The sequence below is a fragment of the Phoenix dactylifera genome, chromosome 2, assembly GCF_009389715.1.
Source record: "Phoenix dactylifera cultivar Barhee BC4 chromosome 2, palm_55x_up_171113_PBpolish2nd_filt_p, whole genome shotgun sequence".
Taxonomy (NCBI): domain Eukaryota; kingdom Viridiplantae; phylum Streptophyta; class Magnoliopsida; order Arecales; family Arecaceae; genus Phoenix; species Phoenix dactylifera.
Window position 1 is genome coordinate 421,957 of NC_052393.1, and position 21,300 is coordinate 443,256.

Sequence of the window (21,300 nt, forward strand, 5' to 3'; positions counted from 1 at the left end):
AAGCTGTAGTGCCAACCCAAGCTCAGTTTGTTGGCCCAGAAAACTAGAAAGCATGGTCTGCATCCAACCTGTTTTTAAGAGGCTTGGGCTAAATTTAACATCCTTGCCCATGGTTGACTCTTCTACAGCTTCGCTATGAGCAACATCATATAGTCAAAGAAGCTTTGATGAGGTGAAGATGATTGTTTCTCAGCAATATGCCAACTAATCTGATGTGACATTACCATGTTTTACCCTCTATACCCTCCAGGCCTCTATAGTTAAAACACAAGCATTTTGTATTGCTTGCACTAAGGTTCACCCATGTAACCAAAAAACTCAGGTAACAAGGCTTCATTCCCATCTGAACATTATCTTGTTTTGTACAAGAAGCAATCATGTAGCAAACACATGTTATTGAGCCTTCTCACAAGAATAAGGGGAAACAAATTCTCGCAGCTTGCCATATCAGGGTGTAGAGACAAAATGGCATTGTTCTGGTAAGGTCTTACTGTTGCACAAACTTGTGAAGGGCCGATGTGTCCAGAGCTGCAAACTCTTTCACGGCAGCCAGAACAGCAAGCCCCAACTTCACAGCATCCTCATTGCTTGGAGCCTATAAAAACATGTTTAGATGGTGAGCATTCTCAAGAGTGATAGTCCATCATTGGTAAGTCCGGAAAAAGTAAGAGCTTGCCTCAATGTTCAGGGGCAGAACTGGATCATGAAGTGAAAGCCTCAGCAGGAACCAGCCACCATGGCCCGAGACCCTAACCTGTATAAGCATCATGAACAGATTAAATTTTTCTTTCACATATGTATGTTTAGAACCTGATGAATGTAAAGCAACCTTGAGCTGGTTGAATTTGCAGCTGAATGTTTTCATGATCAACTCAAGATTGCTAACGAAGAATACCATAACATTGCTGAATGAGGCTGTGGAAGCTAAAGGTTGGCTGTTCTTGCAGATCATCGAGCATGAATCAATCCCCAAAAAGCATCAACATGAAACTCCTAAATTTCCCATCTTAACATCCAGCAAGAATTGCTAATCTCATTTAAGGGCCGCTATTAGAGCTATCTACAATGTGAATGCTTGTGAATGGTCCATAAGTCCCAAATTGTTAGAACATTCTCTGTGTTTCCGAACCAGAAGGAAACCATAAATTTGAAAGATGCAACACATCAGGGTTCTAAACAAATGCTTACATGTTATGCTTAAAGTTTGGTAATAATTCTGACCAGAAAAAAGCTTGGTAATAATTTAACGAGGTTCTTAAGATCATCACCATGAGAAATGAATATATAAACACAAGGGATTACTACAAAACTAACTTATGCAACCCATGTGAACGGCAAGTGGTCTATGTTCATGTGACCAAGAGAACAAGGCAGTTATGATGGTTCTAGGCATCGACTAACTCTTAATTTACTACAGATAATAGCATCCGGTATTTCTTAAAAGCAGAAACTAAAAGATACGACATACGCCTTCATAGTTGATGGGTGCTTTTTTCAGCTTCGGATCTGAGCTAGTTGTGTTCTCCAAATGTTTTAGCACTGCTTCTCCATAATCACGGAAAGATCTGGAACAAGCACCAAAACAAGAAACTTCAGATTGTTCACTCTATTCTCAAGATAAAACACATTAGGGGCTATAGAATTATAGACTGAACTATTTGTTATATTTTCAAAAGCATGTTTAGCAAAACAGTACTAAGGTCTTTTAGTTTGAAAAGTCCACGCCTTTCAAACATTATGCTGCTACACTCGAAGGATAAGATTTTGATAAATCGAAATTGCAAATATTTAATTACTAAGCATTATATTATCCTTGTTCAGCTTCTTCAGCAAAGAGATTAAGTGTCAATGTTCAGAAAAAGCACTGGCATTCTTCTAAATTCTAGCAAGAGAGACCGGAATAAAAAGAAACATACCAAAAGCACTAGTAAGAATCTTGGGGTCCAATGGAAAAACGGACTTCCAGAATACAAGGTTTCAGCCATTTCCTATCAAGGAAAGGAGGAAGAAAAATGCATCAGAAATTACTGTCTGACGTACCCTCCTTTCAGGTCTGCATGGTTCTGATCAATCTTCAATCTTAGTTCCACTGCCACAGCAGCTTCCTCCAGGCCCTCTATCAAGTCAGTCAGAACTTTGCTACCACTACCTGAACCAGAATTTCTGGCAGAGGCAAGTTTGTTTAAGAGTTTGACCTGCAGAAAATGGTAAATCTTACAAAAGAGAAGGGAAACTGGCCATTCCGTTTGTTTCGAAAATCGTCGAACTCGATTTTGATGAACCTCGTTTTGAGGAATTCGTGGAATAATGAATTAAGGAAGAAAAAATATGACTATACCGGCTACAAATTCGTTGTATGATGATTGGGTTCCATGCAGGAGGAGACATCTAGAAATCATTCAAATAATTGATACAAGAAATGTAGAACGGACATGATAGATTATGCTTATACATGGCGGGAGTGCACGTCTATGAGGAAATAATAGTAGAAACAGTTACTGGAAAATGAAGTCTAATTGGCTGGCCTTATTTCATGGATATTGCTCATTTTAATAGATTAATTATGAAGCAACAAGTTGAAATAATTTTTTATGACCAGTTCTCAGTCTGATGCCAACCCGTCTGTGAGAGGATACTAGCCAACAAAGTTCTGGCAAAAGAAGGGCCTGAAAATAATAACCAGGCCCTATTGATGGGAAGGAGACATGCAGCTTAAGCTCAAAAACCAGCAAGCAAATCAAGCAGAATTTAATGAAGAGATGTCAATATGTGGATGTATAGGTACCATATATCAAGTAATCACAAGGCATAGTTAAAAATTCCCCAGTAAATAGTGAGATACCCACCATGAGGTATGCTCCATCATCAAGCCAGTGATTCTCCTTCAAAGCTCCATGACCACTAGTTTCAATGGCCAAATGTGACTCTTCACCAATAGAATTCTGCCATTGTTTTACAATTAGTTAGATCATTCTGCTGTTGTAGTGATGGTTTAATGGGCTTCGATTCTTTTAGGGGAAAAAAACAAATGACAGTCAAATTTCAAAGTGAAATGAATTGGGTGCTGACACAAGAAAACATAATAAGGAAAGTTGTTTAATGTGATCTGAATCGTCATTGAAGTACAATCATTTCAATAATCCTCTATTCCACTTTATGAGATATAAATTTAGTTCAACAATGGTGAAAAGAAAACAAAAGGAGCTCATGATCTTGACAATATCGTATACCTTTCTCATTGAAAAACTATATATTGGGATGCTAATAAGTGCATGCATGCATGTAAAGTAGCTTTTACCAAGGTAAGGTAGACCAGGGAATTTAAGGCCCAACTTGCTTGGCCTGATGTTGGGAAGGCCCAGAAATAGGTTTTGGGGTTAAGTCATTTTGCTGCGCTCAAACTTTGTGATCTGACAGAATTTTGATCCAGATCCAAGCAGACTAAAAACTACAGTGGTCGGAGTTGGCCTGTTATTTAACATCATAAACAATCATAAACATAAAATACTATTATGTTAATATATTATATACTTATTACATATAAAATATATAGGTCTATAACACAAATTTCTCACCCCTTTCTCATCTTCTCCCCCTTCTCACTCCAGTCCTCCCCCCCCATCCGCTGACCTCCCTAACCTCACCATCCCCTCGTCTCCATGCCCGCTCCACTATCTCTAACCTCCTTTGAAGATCTATGAACGTTGTCATGTGACAAATTAGCTATATTGTCCTCCAAAAGGTTTTAAATTATCAGCACCAGACCTCATATACTTTTTTTCATTGGAATGTTACAGTATCGATATGGTACCAGTACCGATGATATGGAATAAAACTAAAAACACTAAAAGAATATAAATTTGTTGATACCAGTTGGTAGTCAGCATTGTACCTCTGATACCATCTGTACGGACTGGTATGGCTGGTTTATTGGTGCTTGGACTTTTTTGGTGCCCTAGCACCCCTACAAGTGTGTTTTGCATCAAAATGATATGGTACCCACAGTACTGTCTCACCTTACCACTTTCCCCATCCATCATCACCTTCGATACCTAACCATTCTCACTTGGTCATCAACACTGTCACACCCATGCCATCCATTCAAGAACTTCTCCCATTCTTTTTTCTACAACAACCTTGGTAGGGAGATTGATCATGCCCTAGATGTTTTTAGATTATGCCGGGCCATTACCAAGCTTGGGGTCAAATCAATCTCAAGCTAGTATATTTAGGCCCGAAGCTGGGTTAGGCTTGGCTTGGGCTACAGTATAGGATTGGCTCAAACCAGTCAATGCCTAGGTTTAGTCTAGACAAGGTTTTAGCTTTATAATCTAGGGTCTACAGGTCTAAGGGCCCTATGGTCAAAAGACTCAAAACCCATTGAATAATAAAGATGATTTTATATTTGCCTCGTTAGGACTAAACTAGTCTAATAGCAAGTATATGAAACATAATTTATCGATTTATCTTGAAATATGTACCATAATTCTTTATCCAAGACATCCTTCCCTAACTTATTTTACACGTTCTACTTATGTGTTAAAAACATTCAGTTAATCCTTTTAAGCACAAGGCCAAACCTGAGTTTGCTTAATTTTTTTAAAGACCAAATTGGTCTAGACCAAACATATGAAACAAGTCAACTTAATTTTTCAAAGATCAGATTGGTCTAGACCAAATTTATGAAACAACCACTTAAACATGTAAGTGGTTGCTCAAATAGCTATGCACTATCAACATGTCAAGCCAGTGTTTTCTTAATTGACTTGACCATTTAAGCATCACTTGATATGTACAAGTGATGGGTTAGTTTGCTTAACTACAAATCAATGTTTTGTAACCTAGAATAGAAACCTACCTGTTTTGTATTATGGATAGATGTGGTAATGAATCGAGTCTAGTTGCCTCGCTATGAGACCTTGGTCCACACTCAACATCAACTCAAGATCCTTCAACTTAAGGTTGCCCATATGTTGAACCCAAAATGAAACCGAGCCAACACTTGACACTCTCAATGCCTCAATTCCAAGGTGCACAAAACAAGTGGCATTAAAAAGAGATCAACCACTCTTGGGGGCTCGTCTGTGGCAAATCACTCTGGGAGAGTTCTCTGGATTGGTGAGAGAGAGCTGCCTAGAGCGTTCCAAGACTTGTTACTTTTTGACTCTTTTTGGAGGTATTCACACTAGACTTGTATGAGTTATCCGTTGTAGCAAAAAAAAAAAAGAAGAAAAGAGATCAACCACTATCAAAGTCTTTACCCCAAGATCATGACTTGACCAAGTGTTCTAAAATGTGGTGCATACTACTGCAGCGATTGCATATGCATGCGGTTCCTTGACCCCATTGTATTTTCTAATATACAATACTATATGCAGTTATACTACATATGGACCAAAAGGTTGTCCACTTAGATTTGCACATTGCATATGTGACCAGCTGAGTAACATATAATTGCATATCTGAGCTCACCTAGCATTTCAAAGCTACAAATACAGTTCACTCTTATGTGGGCCCATATAGGTGAAGTGGGTTCAAGCTGATGGTTAGGTTTGATATGGGCTCTAGGTGGCTAATATGGTTGTGTGGGTACTAATAGAGCTAAAATGTTGATTATGTTATAGGTATTACTACTAGATATTAGAAATTAAATAACAAACATTAATTCTTAGTTGTCTTTGTTATTAATATTGTCATTATCCATCTATCAAAAAAAATATTATCATTATTGCTCTCTTATTGAGTATTTTCAACTAGTTCAAAAATTACGCAGTCCCTTGGCCGCCTGAATACCACAACCGCTTTTAAAACATTGACTTGACCTAACTAAGCCTAGCCCAACCCAAGGAAAACTCTATCCTCATGAGCCAAGATAAGTCAAAGCTCTAAACCGTATTGAGCCCGTTAAAGCCCGATCAAAACAATTGACTTATAGTCCAACCTACCATAAAGAGAAAAAAGAACAAAAAATCTTGACCCAAGTCCAATTTAAACACAGTTAGGTGGGTTGGATTGGATAATGGATCCATGTTTACCACCCAAAGTCATGTGTCCATTGTTCAACCTTGGGTTCAACCATTAAACCATGACATCATTAATAAAAATTACACATGCTCCAACCAATAAAATATCACAAAAAAATAATTCTCCCTTTGGTGGACAAAGTCTTCCTCTTTAGCAAAAAGGAGAAATTTCATTAGCTACGATAAGGGGGGTTGGCTCCTTAGTTGCTGGAAATGGAAGCAAGTGCAAAGGTGGATTTGGATGTGGAAATTGGTCTCCAACTCTTTCTTTCTTGGCTTGAGAATTTGAAGGTCCAATTTACACATCGAATATGGTAATGACAAGAGATTGTTCTATATAGATTAATGTCTTGTTTGGATGGTAGGCAGAGGACAGAGAAGAAAAGAAGGGAAGAGAGAGGAGAGACTGAGAAGGTGGGTTTGGAGAAATCAGGGATACCAACTGACAGAAATGAGGGATGTTATTCTCTCACTCTCTTCCCTCCTCTCCAATTCTCTCAGTCCGAATCTAAACAGTGCTAAGGTTTGAAGTCAAGTAACCTGTAATATAGAACTTTCTCACAACACTACCACTATATAAACTTCACACGACACTAGCAGCATGAGCAAACATATATTTTGCGTGTGAAGTAAGAAAACGGTTGTTCCCCGTACTTCTTTATCATGAACTTTGAGTTATTTGTCTCATTAGTGTCAAAACAAGGCTATGCAACAAGGAATACAGAACCGTCCGGTTTGAGGCATACCGAGCCATGCCGGCGGCAGATCAGGACGGTTCCGGCATTCAAAACAGCAAACCGATAGGTGGGGGGAGAGGGTGAAGGAAAGAAAGGAAGGGGGGGGGGGAGGAAAAGAGAGGGAGAAGGAGGAAGGGCCACCAGAGGCCTCTAGAGGGTGTCGAAGGAGCCCCGAAGAGCCGGAGCATCGGTTCCGCCCTTCAGACCTCTGTTTCGTTTGGGGCCCCTTTTTTTATTTTGAAAATTTTAAGTGAAGTCGCCCATTGCCGACTTCACTTAAAATTTGGGCCTATTTTTTTATTTTGAAAATTTTAAGTTAAGTCAGCAAACCCTAAAGCCGACTTCACTTAAAATTTTTAAAATAAAAAAATAGGCCCCAACGGGCCTGTTTCGTTCGAAACCGGGGTCTGAAGGGGCCCCTGCTCCAGCCCTTCGGGGCCCCTCAAGCGGCCCTTGCTCACTCTCCCTCTCCCCCCCCCCTCTTTCTCTTCCTCTCTCGTTCTCCTCCCGTTCTCTTGCCCTCTCTGCTATGTCGATACGGGCCCGACATGAGCATATCGAACCGTGCCGCCAGCTGACCGGTACGGGCTCCGGTACCGGCACAACAGACCTTGCTATGCAATGTTAGTTTATATGACAATTTACTTCAATCAATCTACACAAATATATAGGACAATTTATGAAACTATATATTTTTAAGTTTATTAAAAAACCAAGCTCATAGGTTTATAACATAACCTGCGCTAATATAAAGCAACTAACATTGATCTATGTCGAAAGAATTGGATAACACAGTGTATTTTAGCATGTTTGTTGCAGAACCTTTTCAAGGCTAGCATATCCTTCTGCATCAATGTGTGCCAAATTGCCAATTGTTGTCCCATAATGGCAAAATACTCCTACATTGCGGACCCCGCAAACAGGAGCAAGCATAATTCATGATACTATAATCCTATCAAGATTAGAGTAGGATAATTGCTACTAACATTTTAGAAACTTGCCAAAACAAACATATGGCCATACGTTCACTATATGTTTAAGGTTTATTAAATAAAGTTTGTGCTAGGAGAAGAAATGTGGTTAGTGGTTACATCAAAAAAAGGGACCAAGCCTTGCACCAAAACAAACATATGGCACACTTTTTTTTTTAAAAAAAAAAACATGAATAATGCTTAACAAGTTAAAGTCTTACCAAGCGAACTGCTTCATCAATGACATTTTTGTACCCTCTTTTGAACCGGTGATGCTTTCCTCCTGTACGATAACAAAAGAAATCAGTACATTACCATATTCACTATCTGAAGTCCTTATATAACACTGATTACTTACCAAGTTTCTTTTCAATAAATGCAGTCAAGCCATCTGAAGTTGCGCTGTCAGTAACAATACTAGTTCCTGGATGCTACTTGCAAGATGACAAGTACAGAGAAGTAAATGCCTACTGTCATAAACATTATTCAGCATATGAAATGCACAAGAGAAAAGGTTTCTAATTCTCGATATATCAGTTATCACAGTGACTGGCCAAGACTGGATGAATTGGGACCTTGGTTTATCTCTGCCAATATGGGAAGTGGGAAATTTTGGAGGGAACCGAGATTTTCCCAGAGAGCCAATATTTTTGGGCCGAGATATCGAAATCTCGTTCGATATGATAAAAATCCAGGATTAGGAACAACATCTAAACACTGATTTCGAGATTTATTTATTAGGAAAGTCTATTTAAGCAAAATAGTAACTGAAAAATATTGGCCAATACGGACATATTGTCTCAGCCGATATCTCAAGTTTTATCGGTTCAGCCAAGATAATAGGACCAAGATTTATACATAGATCGAATTGGGAGGTGCCCAATACCGATACAAACTAATATCTTGGATGAGATAAAATGTTTGAGAGAGAGAGACCTACTTCTTCAAGTACCAAAGCCGACATTAAAGCAATAAGTCGATTACGGTTGAACTCACGACCAGTGGAATCTACTGCAGCAGATCTGTAGGAACTATTTTATTAATGACCAAGTTTGCATTATGACAAACAGCAAGATCAAGATATGCATCACCACCTGTCAACGTCCGTATCAAATATGATACCTAAATCCGCCTTATTCTCCTGGACTGCCTGGGTTATTGCTTTCATTGCAGCTTTATCCTCAGGGTTGGGAATATGGTTTGGAAACATACCTAATACCCCAAAAAATAAAATGATACATTCAAACCATTGCACCATGAGAAACAGTATATTCAGACAAATGCAGTCAACTGTTTACCATCTGGCTCCAAAAACTGACTGCCAGTAGTAACTGCGCCCAAAGGTTCAAGTACCTTTCCCTGATAAAACATTAACATGAGCATACAAAACTAGCAATGTACAATCACATGCCTAAGTTGCCCATGAATGAGCTGATGATAGTTTGAAGCCATCAATGGGACTGTTTGATACTATGGCACAGAACATATAAACATACCATTGAGAATTAAGAACACACAGGTGAGAATGAAGTGACTATATGCTCCTAAAAATGTATAATATGCATCTGTCCATATATCAGATATAGTTTGAGGCGAGACTGCATAATATGTTAACACATTTTGGTTCATTTTGACTAAGGAAACTGCCATCTGGTTAGTTTCTTGAGCAGTAATTTAGTATCATGATTGTAGTAATGGTTAGACGTAACTTAGATGCATTTTGTTTTGTGGTGATAGCACCAATGTTGGATGAAAAGAAGCTGCATTACATTGGATGCCACACATACCACATTTGTTCATTGCATTAGTATCTCACATGTATGATAAATTGGAATCACTAATTAAGAAATCTTCGACAAAGAGTCATTTGATTGAACAGATTTATTTACACTTTTCTGTATGTGTTAAATATGATAAGAGAGTATACACAACAAAGAAAGCTGATTAGACCAGTCATATAACTTGATTCACAGCATTATTCCTCACATTACCATGGATTTACAGGTGGAAGAAAAAAATGAATTCAAGTATCATTAAGTGATTGACTAGTGGACATGCAAAGGAAGCAATGTGTAACTTCGTGTTATAAGTTGCTAGTGTTTGGCACGTGCCTTGCACATGCTTTAATCAGGAGCTGCAATAGTAACTCTACACAGAAGCATCTGGAATATAGTTATAGAAAATAATTTATAAAAGAAAACATGGGAAGGTCTCAAATTCCAACAAGCATGCTGGAGTCTGAGCTTTCCTTCTATATATAGAAAGATTATTATCAACCTGATATTTCTTTTTTCCTTTTTTTCTTCCTTGCACAAGAGATGTGTATGGCAACTGGTGATAGAGCTAAAGATACCTATCAAGAAGACAGAGAAATTGAAGAGTACATGAATATCTTAGATACAATGTGAGACTACCAACTTCATCCTCTGCATGTAGCAGGTTATTACTTAAACCTGGTGGTATGATGACACAAATTTAGAGCTTTGCATAGGGACTGTATACTTGCATTAAAATAACAGTTCCAAGCATTGAATCAAATTTGATGATAATTAATAATTGTCAAATGAGTCTAACTCTGTAGATGCTTTTTAACACTGCCTTCAATTTTTTCATCCGTCTCATATGCCATCAAACATTATTTGCAGTAGTAATGATGTCTCCAAATAAAGTGGGTATGTACGTCCTGGCAGATTTTTTAACCTTTGCAAGGCTATTCTTGATGTAAGACTACCCCCAACTTTCAATCCAACTATCTTAAAAGATAACACCTTTTGCTTTTGCTGTAGCAGCAGACAGTTTGTACAGGTTTCAACTGCCTATGTCAGAGGACTATAACACCCCTAAAGCTAATTATAAGTGCATGTTTACAACAAATACATTTTCCTCTTGGTATTATTCTGAAGAATGATTTGTTGGATTTCTTACAACTCATTCCACACAAAAGATTCTTTGCCATCTTCCCTAATGCATTCCTGTCCTGAGTAGTGGTCTCATTGCCCACAAACTTAACTTCATTCTTGCATTCTAATGACCTAATTAAGCCTACAACGTAGAAGAATTATTAACAACGAAAAGGCAAAATTAGGTAGATTCATGATATGACAAACCTACAAATGACCTAAAAGTTTCAGTGTCGATGATAGTAATATGGATTCTTGACTTGAAATGACTGTCCTGAAAACTTGAGGTCATTCCTGAGTATGTCAACTCATGAATCTGCTCTTCCTCATTCTGCCAATGATTTTTTCTGCATCACAAGCTATTTTCAACCAAAAGATGAAAAGCAGTAGTTAATATTGAGGCTAATGAGCTTGTTACTTAGGTCAAAAATGCTTTGGATATATGAGACTGGTGTAGAATGATGTTGAAGAAAGCACTCTATCAAATGCAACAAAGGCAAAATATATCCATCATATATAGAGCTAGTCATCAATTTTGGGGATGCTACAAAGGCCTACAAGTCACTCTCATAGGCACTAGAAACCTTGTAAAGGTTGCGAGCTGCCAATCGCAGAAACAAAAGGTGTTTCTTCAGAAAGTTGCTTTGGAGCATAAAGGTAGCCTTACAAATTCTGACGTACCACTATGCAAGGGTTTGAAAAGCTATTGCACATATGTACTTATACACCACTAACCATTCAGTTGTATGTATGAAAAACATCAACCCACTTTATGAAGATATCACATACTTTGCATAGAATGTATCACAAAATATGAGATAATCTTTCCAAGAAAAATGATGGTAGTCTTAGAGGGTCCACGAAGTTAATATCACTGAGTTTTTCAGAGAATCAAGTCGATAAATTCAATATTTATGTCTCACTAGACACTATGGTGATAATGACCGGAGATAGCATGAGGGAAAAATAGCATATGTGATGTATATCTTGTGTTATTTAACTTTTATGTTATTTAGCACTTTCAATTCATAAGGGCACTAAAAGTTTCTGTAATAATACTAGGCAATGCAAGCAACACTAATATAATAACAACGATTTTGAGTGATAAATTTACCATGAATAGAGAACTTTGGGAATCTGCATATCAACTAAAAGTTAAGATTTATGTATGTACCCCTTCAAAATTGAAAACCACGCATGTAACCTCCAAAAAAAGGAAATATGCAGCAATATCCTTCTAGTTTAAGAAACATTTGCCAGTGTCAAAATTCAAGAACTGAATTGTTTACCAGAATACCCTTTCCATCATTGTCTTCCAACTTCAAAATCCATCTTCTCTAGGGATGCCCCTGCATCCCTCTAGTTTGGGGCTATAGAGTTATTCCACGTTATGTTTTTCACATTGACAAAATCTTTTGCTCCCATCCAAGGTTTCCTATGATTAGATCGTTACATCATCATGTGTAATAACTTAATATCTTGTCCATCTGACTTTTTTTCTTTTTGGTGGATCTACTTTCATTATCAAACATCTATGATTGGTGAAAAGTTTTGCTCATTGGAAATATTTTACTCAAAATCACTCTATTTTTGTGTTGTTGATAAAAGAAATTAATACAATAGCTCAATAATTTCTTGTCATTCATCATCAAACCATATCTCAAAATACTTCTAGTGATAGCGAGTTTTCGCTGTCATCATTTTGAACTTCTTATAGCTAGAATCCTATTGTTATTCTCATGGATTTTGTCTGGATGCATGTTTTCTTTGGATTCATTACATCTTCAGTGCTACATTTCCATAACTACAGGAAGAAGAAGAACTTACCGCAAAAAATCCACCTGCTCCATTCCCTGCATCCACAATTATATGAAATCCCTCCAGTGGCTTCTCTGAAATTAACGATTTAAAAAGATCAGTAAATCAGTGGCAAATGCTAAGAGGAGATTTTTTCCATATGAGTTTGACTGTGGGTAACAAGTCCTTAATATGTGATCCAACACATGTAGAGAAGCTCCCCCTCTAACGAAAAATCGATATTTTATGAGAATGGGAGTAAAAAGAAATTAGCCTACAATAGCTGTAATAGATTATCATCTCTGCGCCCCCCCCCCCCCCCCCCCCCCTGACGGGAAAAAAAAACCATAATTCCAAATTCCAAATTGTTGTCTGAGAATCAAACAAACAAAGCAATTTTTATGAGAAGCATACCTATGTTCCCTGCAGCTTTACGAACTGCAGCTACAAGATCAGAAGTGTAAACTGCCATATAATCCACCTTTCTAACAGCTGCATTTGTGGCTTGTTCTGATTTCTTCAGACTTTCATCTGTGAACTTCTCATATATATATGCAGCACGCTCCAAGATGTCTTTAATGTCAGCTTTTCCAAGTCCACCAGCATTAGTAAAAAACTTAAAGCCATTGCGATTATAGGGAAGATGGCTGGCTGCACACAAGAAAATCATCTCCATAAACCTGAGTAAGCTGATTGACGTTGCATAGCAAGATCTCAGGGAATAAGTTAATTATCAAATAATAAAATATTATGAAATGAGATGACGAAAATCCTTGAGATGGCATCATTTTGAAAAAAGGTTAGAGACTTTTAAATGGATTTCAATTAAACAGGTTTCAAAGAGGAGAAAGACAAGAAAACTAGATAGAAATGATAAAAAAATGATTTGATGAAACTCAGAGATAATGAAATGCCCTTGATGGGACTAGGTGGAGAAGCAAAACATAAAAAAAAACACACAAATAATGCTTCTTAACAATGATTATGACAAGGTTCTCGACAAAATCCAAAAAAAAAAAAATCTAATAGCTGCGCCTGGAATGCAGGTAGATAAACTTATTTCAGCTGGTCTTCAGCAATATAATTCCTGAAAATACCCATGTGACAAGTTGTAAGATACTTATGTGCAGCTATGTGTCACAAACCTAATTTATTCAAGTTCTGAATCTGTGCGGCACTCTCTATCATGCCCCTTAATGCACGAGTCAGCTATACCCAGTTTGCACTTTCTAAGCCTTGACAAGATGCAATGTTGTCAGAAACTAAGGTTCAACCTATGGAGAATACGACATCACATAAATCCAAAAGATAGTCAATGACTAAAGCTCTCTATAAGCAAACCACCCATGCTTGATACACAACATGGACTATATTATATTGTCAGATGTCAGAGACAGCCCATGGTCTCTTGAATTAGTCAAATGAAATCCGGTTTCAGTTTAATAATTTTGGTGGCTTCAGTAGTTTTTTGGCAATTCAGCTAAAACACAAAAAGAAAAGAGAAAGAAAAAAAAGAAAGCATTAGAAGAGGATAATTTAACATGTTAAGAAAACAAAGTATAATATATCAGGCAAGGTCCGCCGTACCGGTACCGGTCGGCGTGCCGGTGGCCAGCCGGACCGGTACGGTACCGGTCCGATCCGGTACTTACCGGCCGGTACAGCGAGCCAGAAATTTGAATTTTTTTTTAAAATGTTGTCTCGCGCCTCGTGCTGTGGTTCCAAAAAAAAAAATTCGTACCGGTGCGAACCGGCCGGTACCAAGCGGTCCGTACCGGCCGGTTCGGCTAAATAAACGGAAAAATACCGGTTTTCATGTGGTTCTGGTACCGGTCTAGGACCGGACCGATACGGCATTCCATGATATCAGGGTTTCAAAAAATGGCTGCAGTAAGTAGACGATCAAGGGACTGCATAGCACATATCCAGTATGTCAGCAACACATGCAGTTACTAATTTTGAACCATTTAAATATATATATACAAGTACAAATAAAAACAACAATGGTAATATTTTAGTGGATGGATAATAGCAATATTAATAACAATAACAACTAATAATTAGTGCTTGTAAATTAGTATATAATATTCAATAGCGATTATTATGCCATAATCAACATTTTAGTACTATTGATACCTGTATAGCCATATTGGGCTCACCCTAACAGTCAGTTTGAACATGCTTCACCTTTGTGAGCCCACATAAGAATGGGATGCATATGTAGCTCCAGAATACTAAGTGGGTTCACATATTGCAGCGGCAATATCAAGGAAGCAGTATGGAAGAGTTTTATTCGAGAGAAGGTAAAAGTTTCTATTTGGTTATCAATCAACAATAGATTACTGACAGCTGATAACTTGAAGAAGAGGAAATGGAACTGTAATGCTGTTTGTGTTGTCGTGGACAAGATGAGGAGAAGATAGATCATCTCTTTCTGAACTGCCCCCTATAGCTGGTATTGGAGGCATTTTTGGCACTCCTTGAAAAAGCTCTCTCAGAAGCCATCAGCTATTCAGCTTGTTCAGATTTATGGGGACATGGGAGATTAAAGAAGATAAAAAAACCATAGTGAAATGTTTCAGATATGCAGATAGCAGCAGTATGCCAGAATGTTTGGTTAGAATGCAAACATAGAATATTCTGAGGCTGCTCTACTTCAACCCTCAAACTTATCCGGAAGATAAAAAACACTATGGAATCCTGGTGTGTGTTGATCCCTGAGAAGAAGCTAAAGGCTGTGTCTCACTTCTTCAAGTTGCTTAGAGTAAGGGGAGGGGTAAGGGGTATATGAGAGTTGTACTGCATTGCTGATGGGAGGAGATACTGTCTTTGTAGTGGTGTAATCCTTTCTTTTCCTCTTCTTGTGCCTACCTTCTTAATATCATCTAATAAAATCCTTTAGGCAATCAGTGCCTATTGTTATCACAAAAATAATATAATAATAACTAAATAAATTCTAACATTATTCTGATTTTCCCATTACTATCATGGGCTCAATGTTGTTTTACCACTTTCTGCCATACGGCTGCAATATCTAGATTCATAACAAGCTCGAACAACAGAAAAACAGAAAGCATTTGTTCATGTCAATTATGTCAGAATACATGATACCAATCAGTGACTTTACATTGTGTAGGTCTTCTTTTTAACATTAGAAGATACCTGTTATCATTATGGATCCATCAACTGGACAAAGGATACTTTCATTTTCTGTAAGTGTGCTGCTGAACATTGCTGGCGTAGATGCCAATCTGCATACAGAATTGACACATATCAGCATAGCCTGTGCCTCATATTTATTCTCTATTATATGTTTCAAGAAACCTAGAGAGAAGACATCAATGTTTTTTAAATGACAAATCAAGTAATAGATCATACATTTTCTTAAGAATCATACTTGATATCTTGGCTTTTCAGGAATTCAGACAGTGAAAGCAGCAGTTGACAATGAATAGTTGACAATGAATAATTGTATTCTATTATGGCTATATGTATGCCATCTAAATGGGAACAGATAATGGAAAGGAAGGATAATATTTCAACTTACCCATACTGAATAACATCAACTCCAGCACTACAAATTCCACGAGAAACTGCATCCTGGAAGTTGACCATTAAATTTCAGTAATCAAATAATTAGCTCAGAATTGATGTGGATTGAGAAGATTAAAATGTTAAATACAATATTAATTTCTTAGCATTGAATAAGTTGAACAATTAAGAGCATCATGCCGACAGGAGCATAAGCTACTTCATCATTATGAACAATTCTTTTCTTACAGTTCATTCTTAATGCCATATAAATGAAATTGAGAAGAACCATATATGCAGCATATGAACTCTGAATTTCCAGTGACTTAATTGTCTGTAACAAATGGATTATGTGCAGAAAACTAACCCAAAAGAAGAGGGTTGAGAAAGATAAATGGCAGGGCAAACAAGGAAGACACACAGATTTAACTAAGAAATGTGTAACAATTAGCAATGCTTCTCCAAAATAGTCAGTGAGTTAAGCCATTGGTGGGATAGCTTGCATGTCTTAGTCTAATTGTAATTATTGTATGTTCAGGATCAAATCTTTTGAACCTAAATATTCAAGTCGAAATTATCTTCTAGAACTGACAACATGCTCAATAGGCATTTTTTTTTAAAAGAAAGACAATAACCTGTAATTTCTGAGCAGATATTCGTGAATCATGTCCAATGGAGACTCTTAGGCGTTTTGATTCAGCTGGTTTCTTTTTAACCAATAACCAATCAGCAAAAGCAGCAGCTATAGCTTCTGCAACAGGTTCAGTAAGACTGACAGGTTCCCCGACAACACCAGCAACAGCAACACCTCGAATATCACTGGAAAAAAAGAATAACAAAAAGATGATCTTAGCTAAACGCCAAAAAGAGATAAAAATAGACTGACAGAAATGGCCATCTATCTGATCAACTGCTAGTAGAAAATGCAACTTATATACAGGTGAAAGAATAGACTATCTGCGGCTGCATCATGTAAGCCTTCCATGACAGACTCAGTGTCAGGCCTGTTTGGTTGCTTAGGAAGTAAAAGAAGTTAGTAAGAAGGGAATCTTACTTCCTATTATTTCTTGAGAACAAAAAGGAGTAAGAATAAGGTGAAAGTAAAGGGCCAAAATTTACTCCAATAGTTCTAAGATGTCGCCTGGAAAACTTGAGAGAAACTTCAAAAGACAATAAAACAGGTCAGGCTAACTCTCCTATATACTGATCACCTTCTCTAAATATTGTGCAGATTTCTTGGTTCAATAAAGCGTCTTTAGCAGAAAATAATTTACCAGATATACTACCATTTATGCAATGCGGATACATGAAGAAACAATCTGAATTAAGAAGAAACCACTTTATCATCTCAACCTATTCCTAGTGTTCAATATCGACACTTAAGTTGAGATAAACTAAACTGTACAAATATTTTACATATTGATCTAAAGATGTAATAATCTAGAGAACACAATAGTATTTCAAAAAAGTCTCAAGATGACGTAATTTCAATACATGAAACAATATATATTGACAACAATGAAAAATCTACACCTCAAAAATATATCCTTTAAAATGGAAACCATCTTTTGGAAACAGTACTAACTTATCTACAACACTACAGAACTTTAACTTGCCTAGCTCACATCATTTGATGTTTGCACAGAGTTACCACCTTTTCATAGTTCAGCACATTTTGGATAACAGATAAAGCTAACTATCCTGCATCCACCCTGCAGGAGTCCAGATCCCCCTTCTGTCTATCTGACAGAAATAGATAAGAAAACAATTTGGATACTATTTCTAGGACCTTGTCATTGTCAGATTCAACAGGTATAACTTAAAGGAAGACAGTTTTCCTAAGAGTTACAATATTCAGCTTAGTTGTATGGTTGGTACCTCGTACCTTGCAGGACATGACACTACAATATAATGATGTCAAAAGAGCTAAAAGTTGTACCTTCCATTTTGAAGCTTGAGAAAGTCAACTTTCTCAGAGGACGAAATAGCACTTGTAAATTGAGCAGCTGCAAGAAAATTTATTAAAAGAAAAAACATGATACAATTAAGTCAAGCATAAGAAACAGGAAATAAACAACGACCAACAAAGATAAATGCTTTTTCACAAAAATTTGTGCTACCGGAGACCTAGCTCAACAACAATTCTCCATATGAATGAAAGAAAATAAAACATATGTTTAAATACAACTAAATGCAAAATAGATCATGAAAGAACACTATTTTGCAGTTGGGAACCTATAGTTACACTTAAGGTCAACCTGAATGTTGAGAGCCTAGAACAGACCATTGCAATAGATACTTGCTCGGTTCCCAAGATCGGTCCTGTGTGCTGCTAAGGTATGCGACCACATGGCTGATTTGTTAGGCCATGCCAATCTCCACGCCTGCAAGGGATGTGTGCTGTGGATGCTAAGAGAACAAGAATCGCTGGGAAATCTGGGGTTTAATTGCCTACTCCGTTGACAATGCTGTGCCAGAAATACATTTTGAGCACAATTCCCTGATACTGCTGCACGAAATTTGAAAATTTATTAGACCCATATGTTATGTCAATCAAACATGTAACATCAAATGAGTGGTTTTTGTTGATAGATTAGACATTAAAGTTTTTTCAGCTGAATCTTTTTGATAACTACAGTTATTTTGTTATTAAAACTTTGCTAATAACAGATAGGAATGGCAATAGAAATAAATTTGGTGAATTAATATGTAGAAGGTAATGACTCCCATAATAAAGACTAAAACAATTCCAACACTCCTTTACCTGTTAATAATGTTACATACCATCATAGAAGGCAATGCCTTAGTCTATGATCCAACATCACTAAAGGGTAGCAGGATAAAAGAAAGATCTGTTAATTTCCAACAATTTCTTACAACGAGTCCAAAAAGTCAGCAGCCAAAATCTCTTTTTTATGTCTAGGCCCTCCTAGGAACCCTTTTTGGATAAACTTCTTTTCATGTAAAGGCTTCTGCTAAAGGCTTAGAAGTTAGAATAAAAACTAAACTTCCTAAGGCTCTCCCATTTAAAAGTTGACTGGGTAAATCCGGCTAGCTGACATTACCTCCCACAATAAAAGCCACAAAAGGTTACCTCTAAAAAACAAAAGCTATATGATGATTTGAATAAAAATTTATCAGAGGGATGCTCTATATACTCTTCCAACGAACAAAATAATAAAAATCTGACTAACCAAGTAATTAGTTCGTCTATTGCTGTAAGATTTAAAAAAGGCCTCAAATTTATTACTCCTTGCTTAGAGATAAAAGGCTTGGTCCGAACTCTTAATTCTCATAATGGAGCAGAAGTTCGCATTCTAATCACTATATTGAATTTACCACAAGATCAAAGCTCAAATATGGACTCCACTTAGAAAACATAACCATAGAATTTTTTTATGTCTGCCAGCAATACCATAAAAGCCTCTGTCATTGTAGGTCTGCTAAAATATCATTTACGCAAAAAATATACTAAATTTTCCCGTGACATAACAACTCGAATTATAACTCCAGTGGAATCCATAGCAACAGAACAACCGCTTTCTTAACTGATCAAAAGCATAAAAACCACGAAAATCAGGAACAATATCCATCCTATATATCATCCACATGCAAAGAAATTTCATTAAACAATCCAATGAACGGAAATTTTGATGATCCTTTTATAGCATGAAGCCTTTGCATCGCTGTAAAAGTCGACAAGGTAGCCATAAGAAACCATAAATGAACAGGTTCTTGTACAGAATGAGGAATTTCTATGGTTTCGAATTAGTTTAAGCAGCCAATATCCAGAATTTCCGGGATTTTCGCACGGCCAAATCAAAATAACTACTACAATATCCCTCATTACAGAATCTTGATACAAAAGAATAAAAATTCGTAAATCCAACAAGAAATAGGGTCCAAATATCCTAGTTGCATCAAGGAAGGACGATCGAGCATCAGAGAGGTGGCTCGGGCAGCCAAGATTGGAAAATCTAAGATGTTAAGCACAAACGGCACAGAGTTACCCTACAAGATGATCCCTTTACAGAGTTTTGCTGAACAAGAATTTCGAAATCCCTGAAACGATCCATAGAAATCGAGTTTTAAGGATTCGCGATTATCGAAAGAGAGTGGAGGAAACGAGAGAGAAACCTGCCATCATATCCAATCGGAAGCGAAGGAATCGACTGGACGGCACTTCCTCGGACGAAGGAGAGGAAGGGAAGGGAACGGCTGACGAAAATAAATAGAGGAGCCGAATATTTTGTAGTTTGTCGGGAGGGTGCCGCTCGTGAGGGTCCAATGTGAGGGTTTATATCTTGAGCATCCGTATAAGTGCGGAACACGTGGGTAAATATTACCCGTAGGATCGCTGAGTCCTTCTCAGAAAAGCGCATGCTCGGTTTCGCGCAAGCAGCAGCGAACTCGGATGCTGGTGACTCGAACGAAATAAATAATTTTTTTTTGCACGTTCTAAAATTTTAAATTTATATAAATATTTTTTTAAAAAATTATTTATTTTTATATTCATAAAATGCTATTTTTTTATCTTTTTTAATAAAAACTATATTTATTTTAATTAAAAATAAAATAGAAATTTGAAATTATTTTTATTTTTTATCGGAATTGTCTTATAAATATTTTTTGCACATCTACCAATATTTTAGTCATGTTAATTTGAAATCATTAATTTTTAATATAAAAACAAGAATAAATAATAAAATAGCAAAATAAGTATTTTATTAGGATATATATATATATATATATCAATTTGAAAGAATATTCATACCATCGAGGTGGTAGCATAGTTGGAACGGGGCTTTGTTTTCAACGGAGTGACTCACGTTCGAAATGCGTAGACGTTGATTAATGCTGGGGTAACGTGCTCACACGTAGGTTCGCTCATGCTGGTAGAGAGGGTATGAGAAACTTTCTACCTGCATCAGATATTCTCTAATGGAAGGAGAGCCCAGTGGAGGCTGCTACGCGGGTGGGGTTAATTTTCCTCCCCTCCTCCCTTTTTCTTGTCTAGCAATAAAAAAAAAACATTTATACAAAATTTGATATTTAGGATGGTATTTATGAAAAAAAACTTAATAAATAATCCTCCTCAGATTTTTGTAGTAGTCACGGCGATTGAAGCGCAGGAACTGGTTTAAAATTTATACGGCACCGTTAGTGCTGGTTAGATTATTCATAGTGTACGAGGTGTTATCCTGGATATTGGAGCTTCCAAAACTTTCTAATGACAAACTAGCTAGCAGCTAACTGGACAATTGCCTGTCTTGCTTAACGCGGTCTGCAACCTTCAAATGAGATGGATGTAGTCCACGGAACGTTCATGGGCTCATGGCTA

The 21,300-nt window shown here is 37.1% G+C and overlaps 1 protein-coding gene across 3 annotated transcripts; it reads right to left on the reverse strand.

The window, feature by feature from the left end:
* Positions 1 to 304: 304 nt before the first annotated feature.
* Positions 305 to 20,224, reverse strand: LOC103708415 (phosphoglucomutase-like). Of its 3 annotated transcripts, none has more exons than XM_008793326.4 (18): positions 20,097 to 20,224; positions 18,244 to 18,468; positions 17,899 to 17,965; positions 16,595 to 16,778; positions 15,976 to 16,028; positions 15,591 to 15,679; positions 12,843 to 13,079; positions 12,459 to 12,523; positions 9,030 to 9,090; positions 8,826 to 8,943; positions 8,672 to 8,753; positions 8,090 to 8,162; positions 7,953 to 8,014; positions 2,847 to 2,942; positions 2,041 to 2,195; positions 1,469 to 1,565; positions 677 to 754; positions 305 to 595 (listed from the first exon to the last, which is right to left on the reverse strand). In XM_008793326.4, exons 1-18 carry the CDS (start codon positions 20,104 to 20,106, stop codon positions 488 to 490), a joined length of 1,860 nt encoding a protein of 619 aa, XP_008791548.1. In that variant the 5' UTR covers positions 20,107 to 20,224; the 3' UTR covers positions 305 to 487. The 3 variants fall into 3 exon arrangements, 2 of the variants coding, with proteins under 2 accessions (XP_008791548.1, XP_008791549.1); XM_008793327.4 differs by having other exon boundaries at positions 18,244 to 18,465; positions 20,097 to 20,215; XR_604295.2 differs by having other exon boundaries at positions 307 to 595; positions 1,917 to 2,195.
* Positions 20,225 to 21,300: the final 1,076 nt, after the last annotated feature.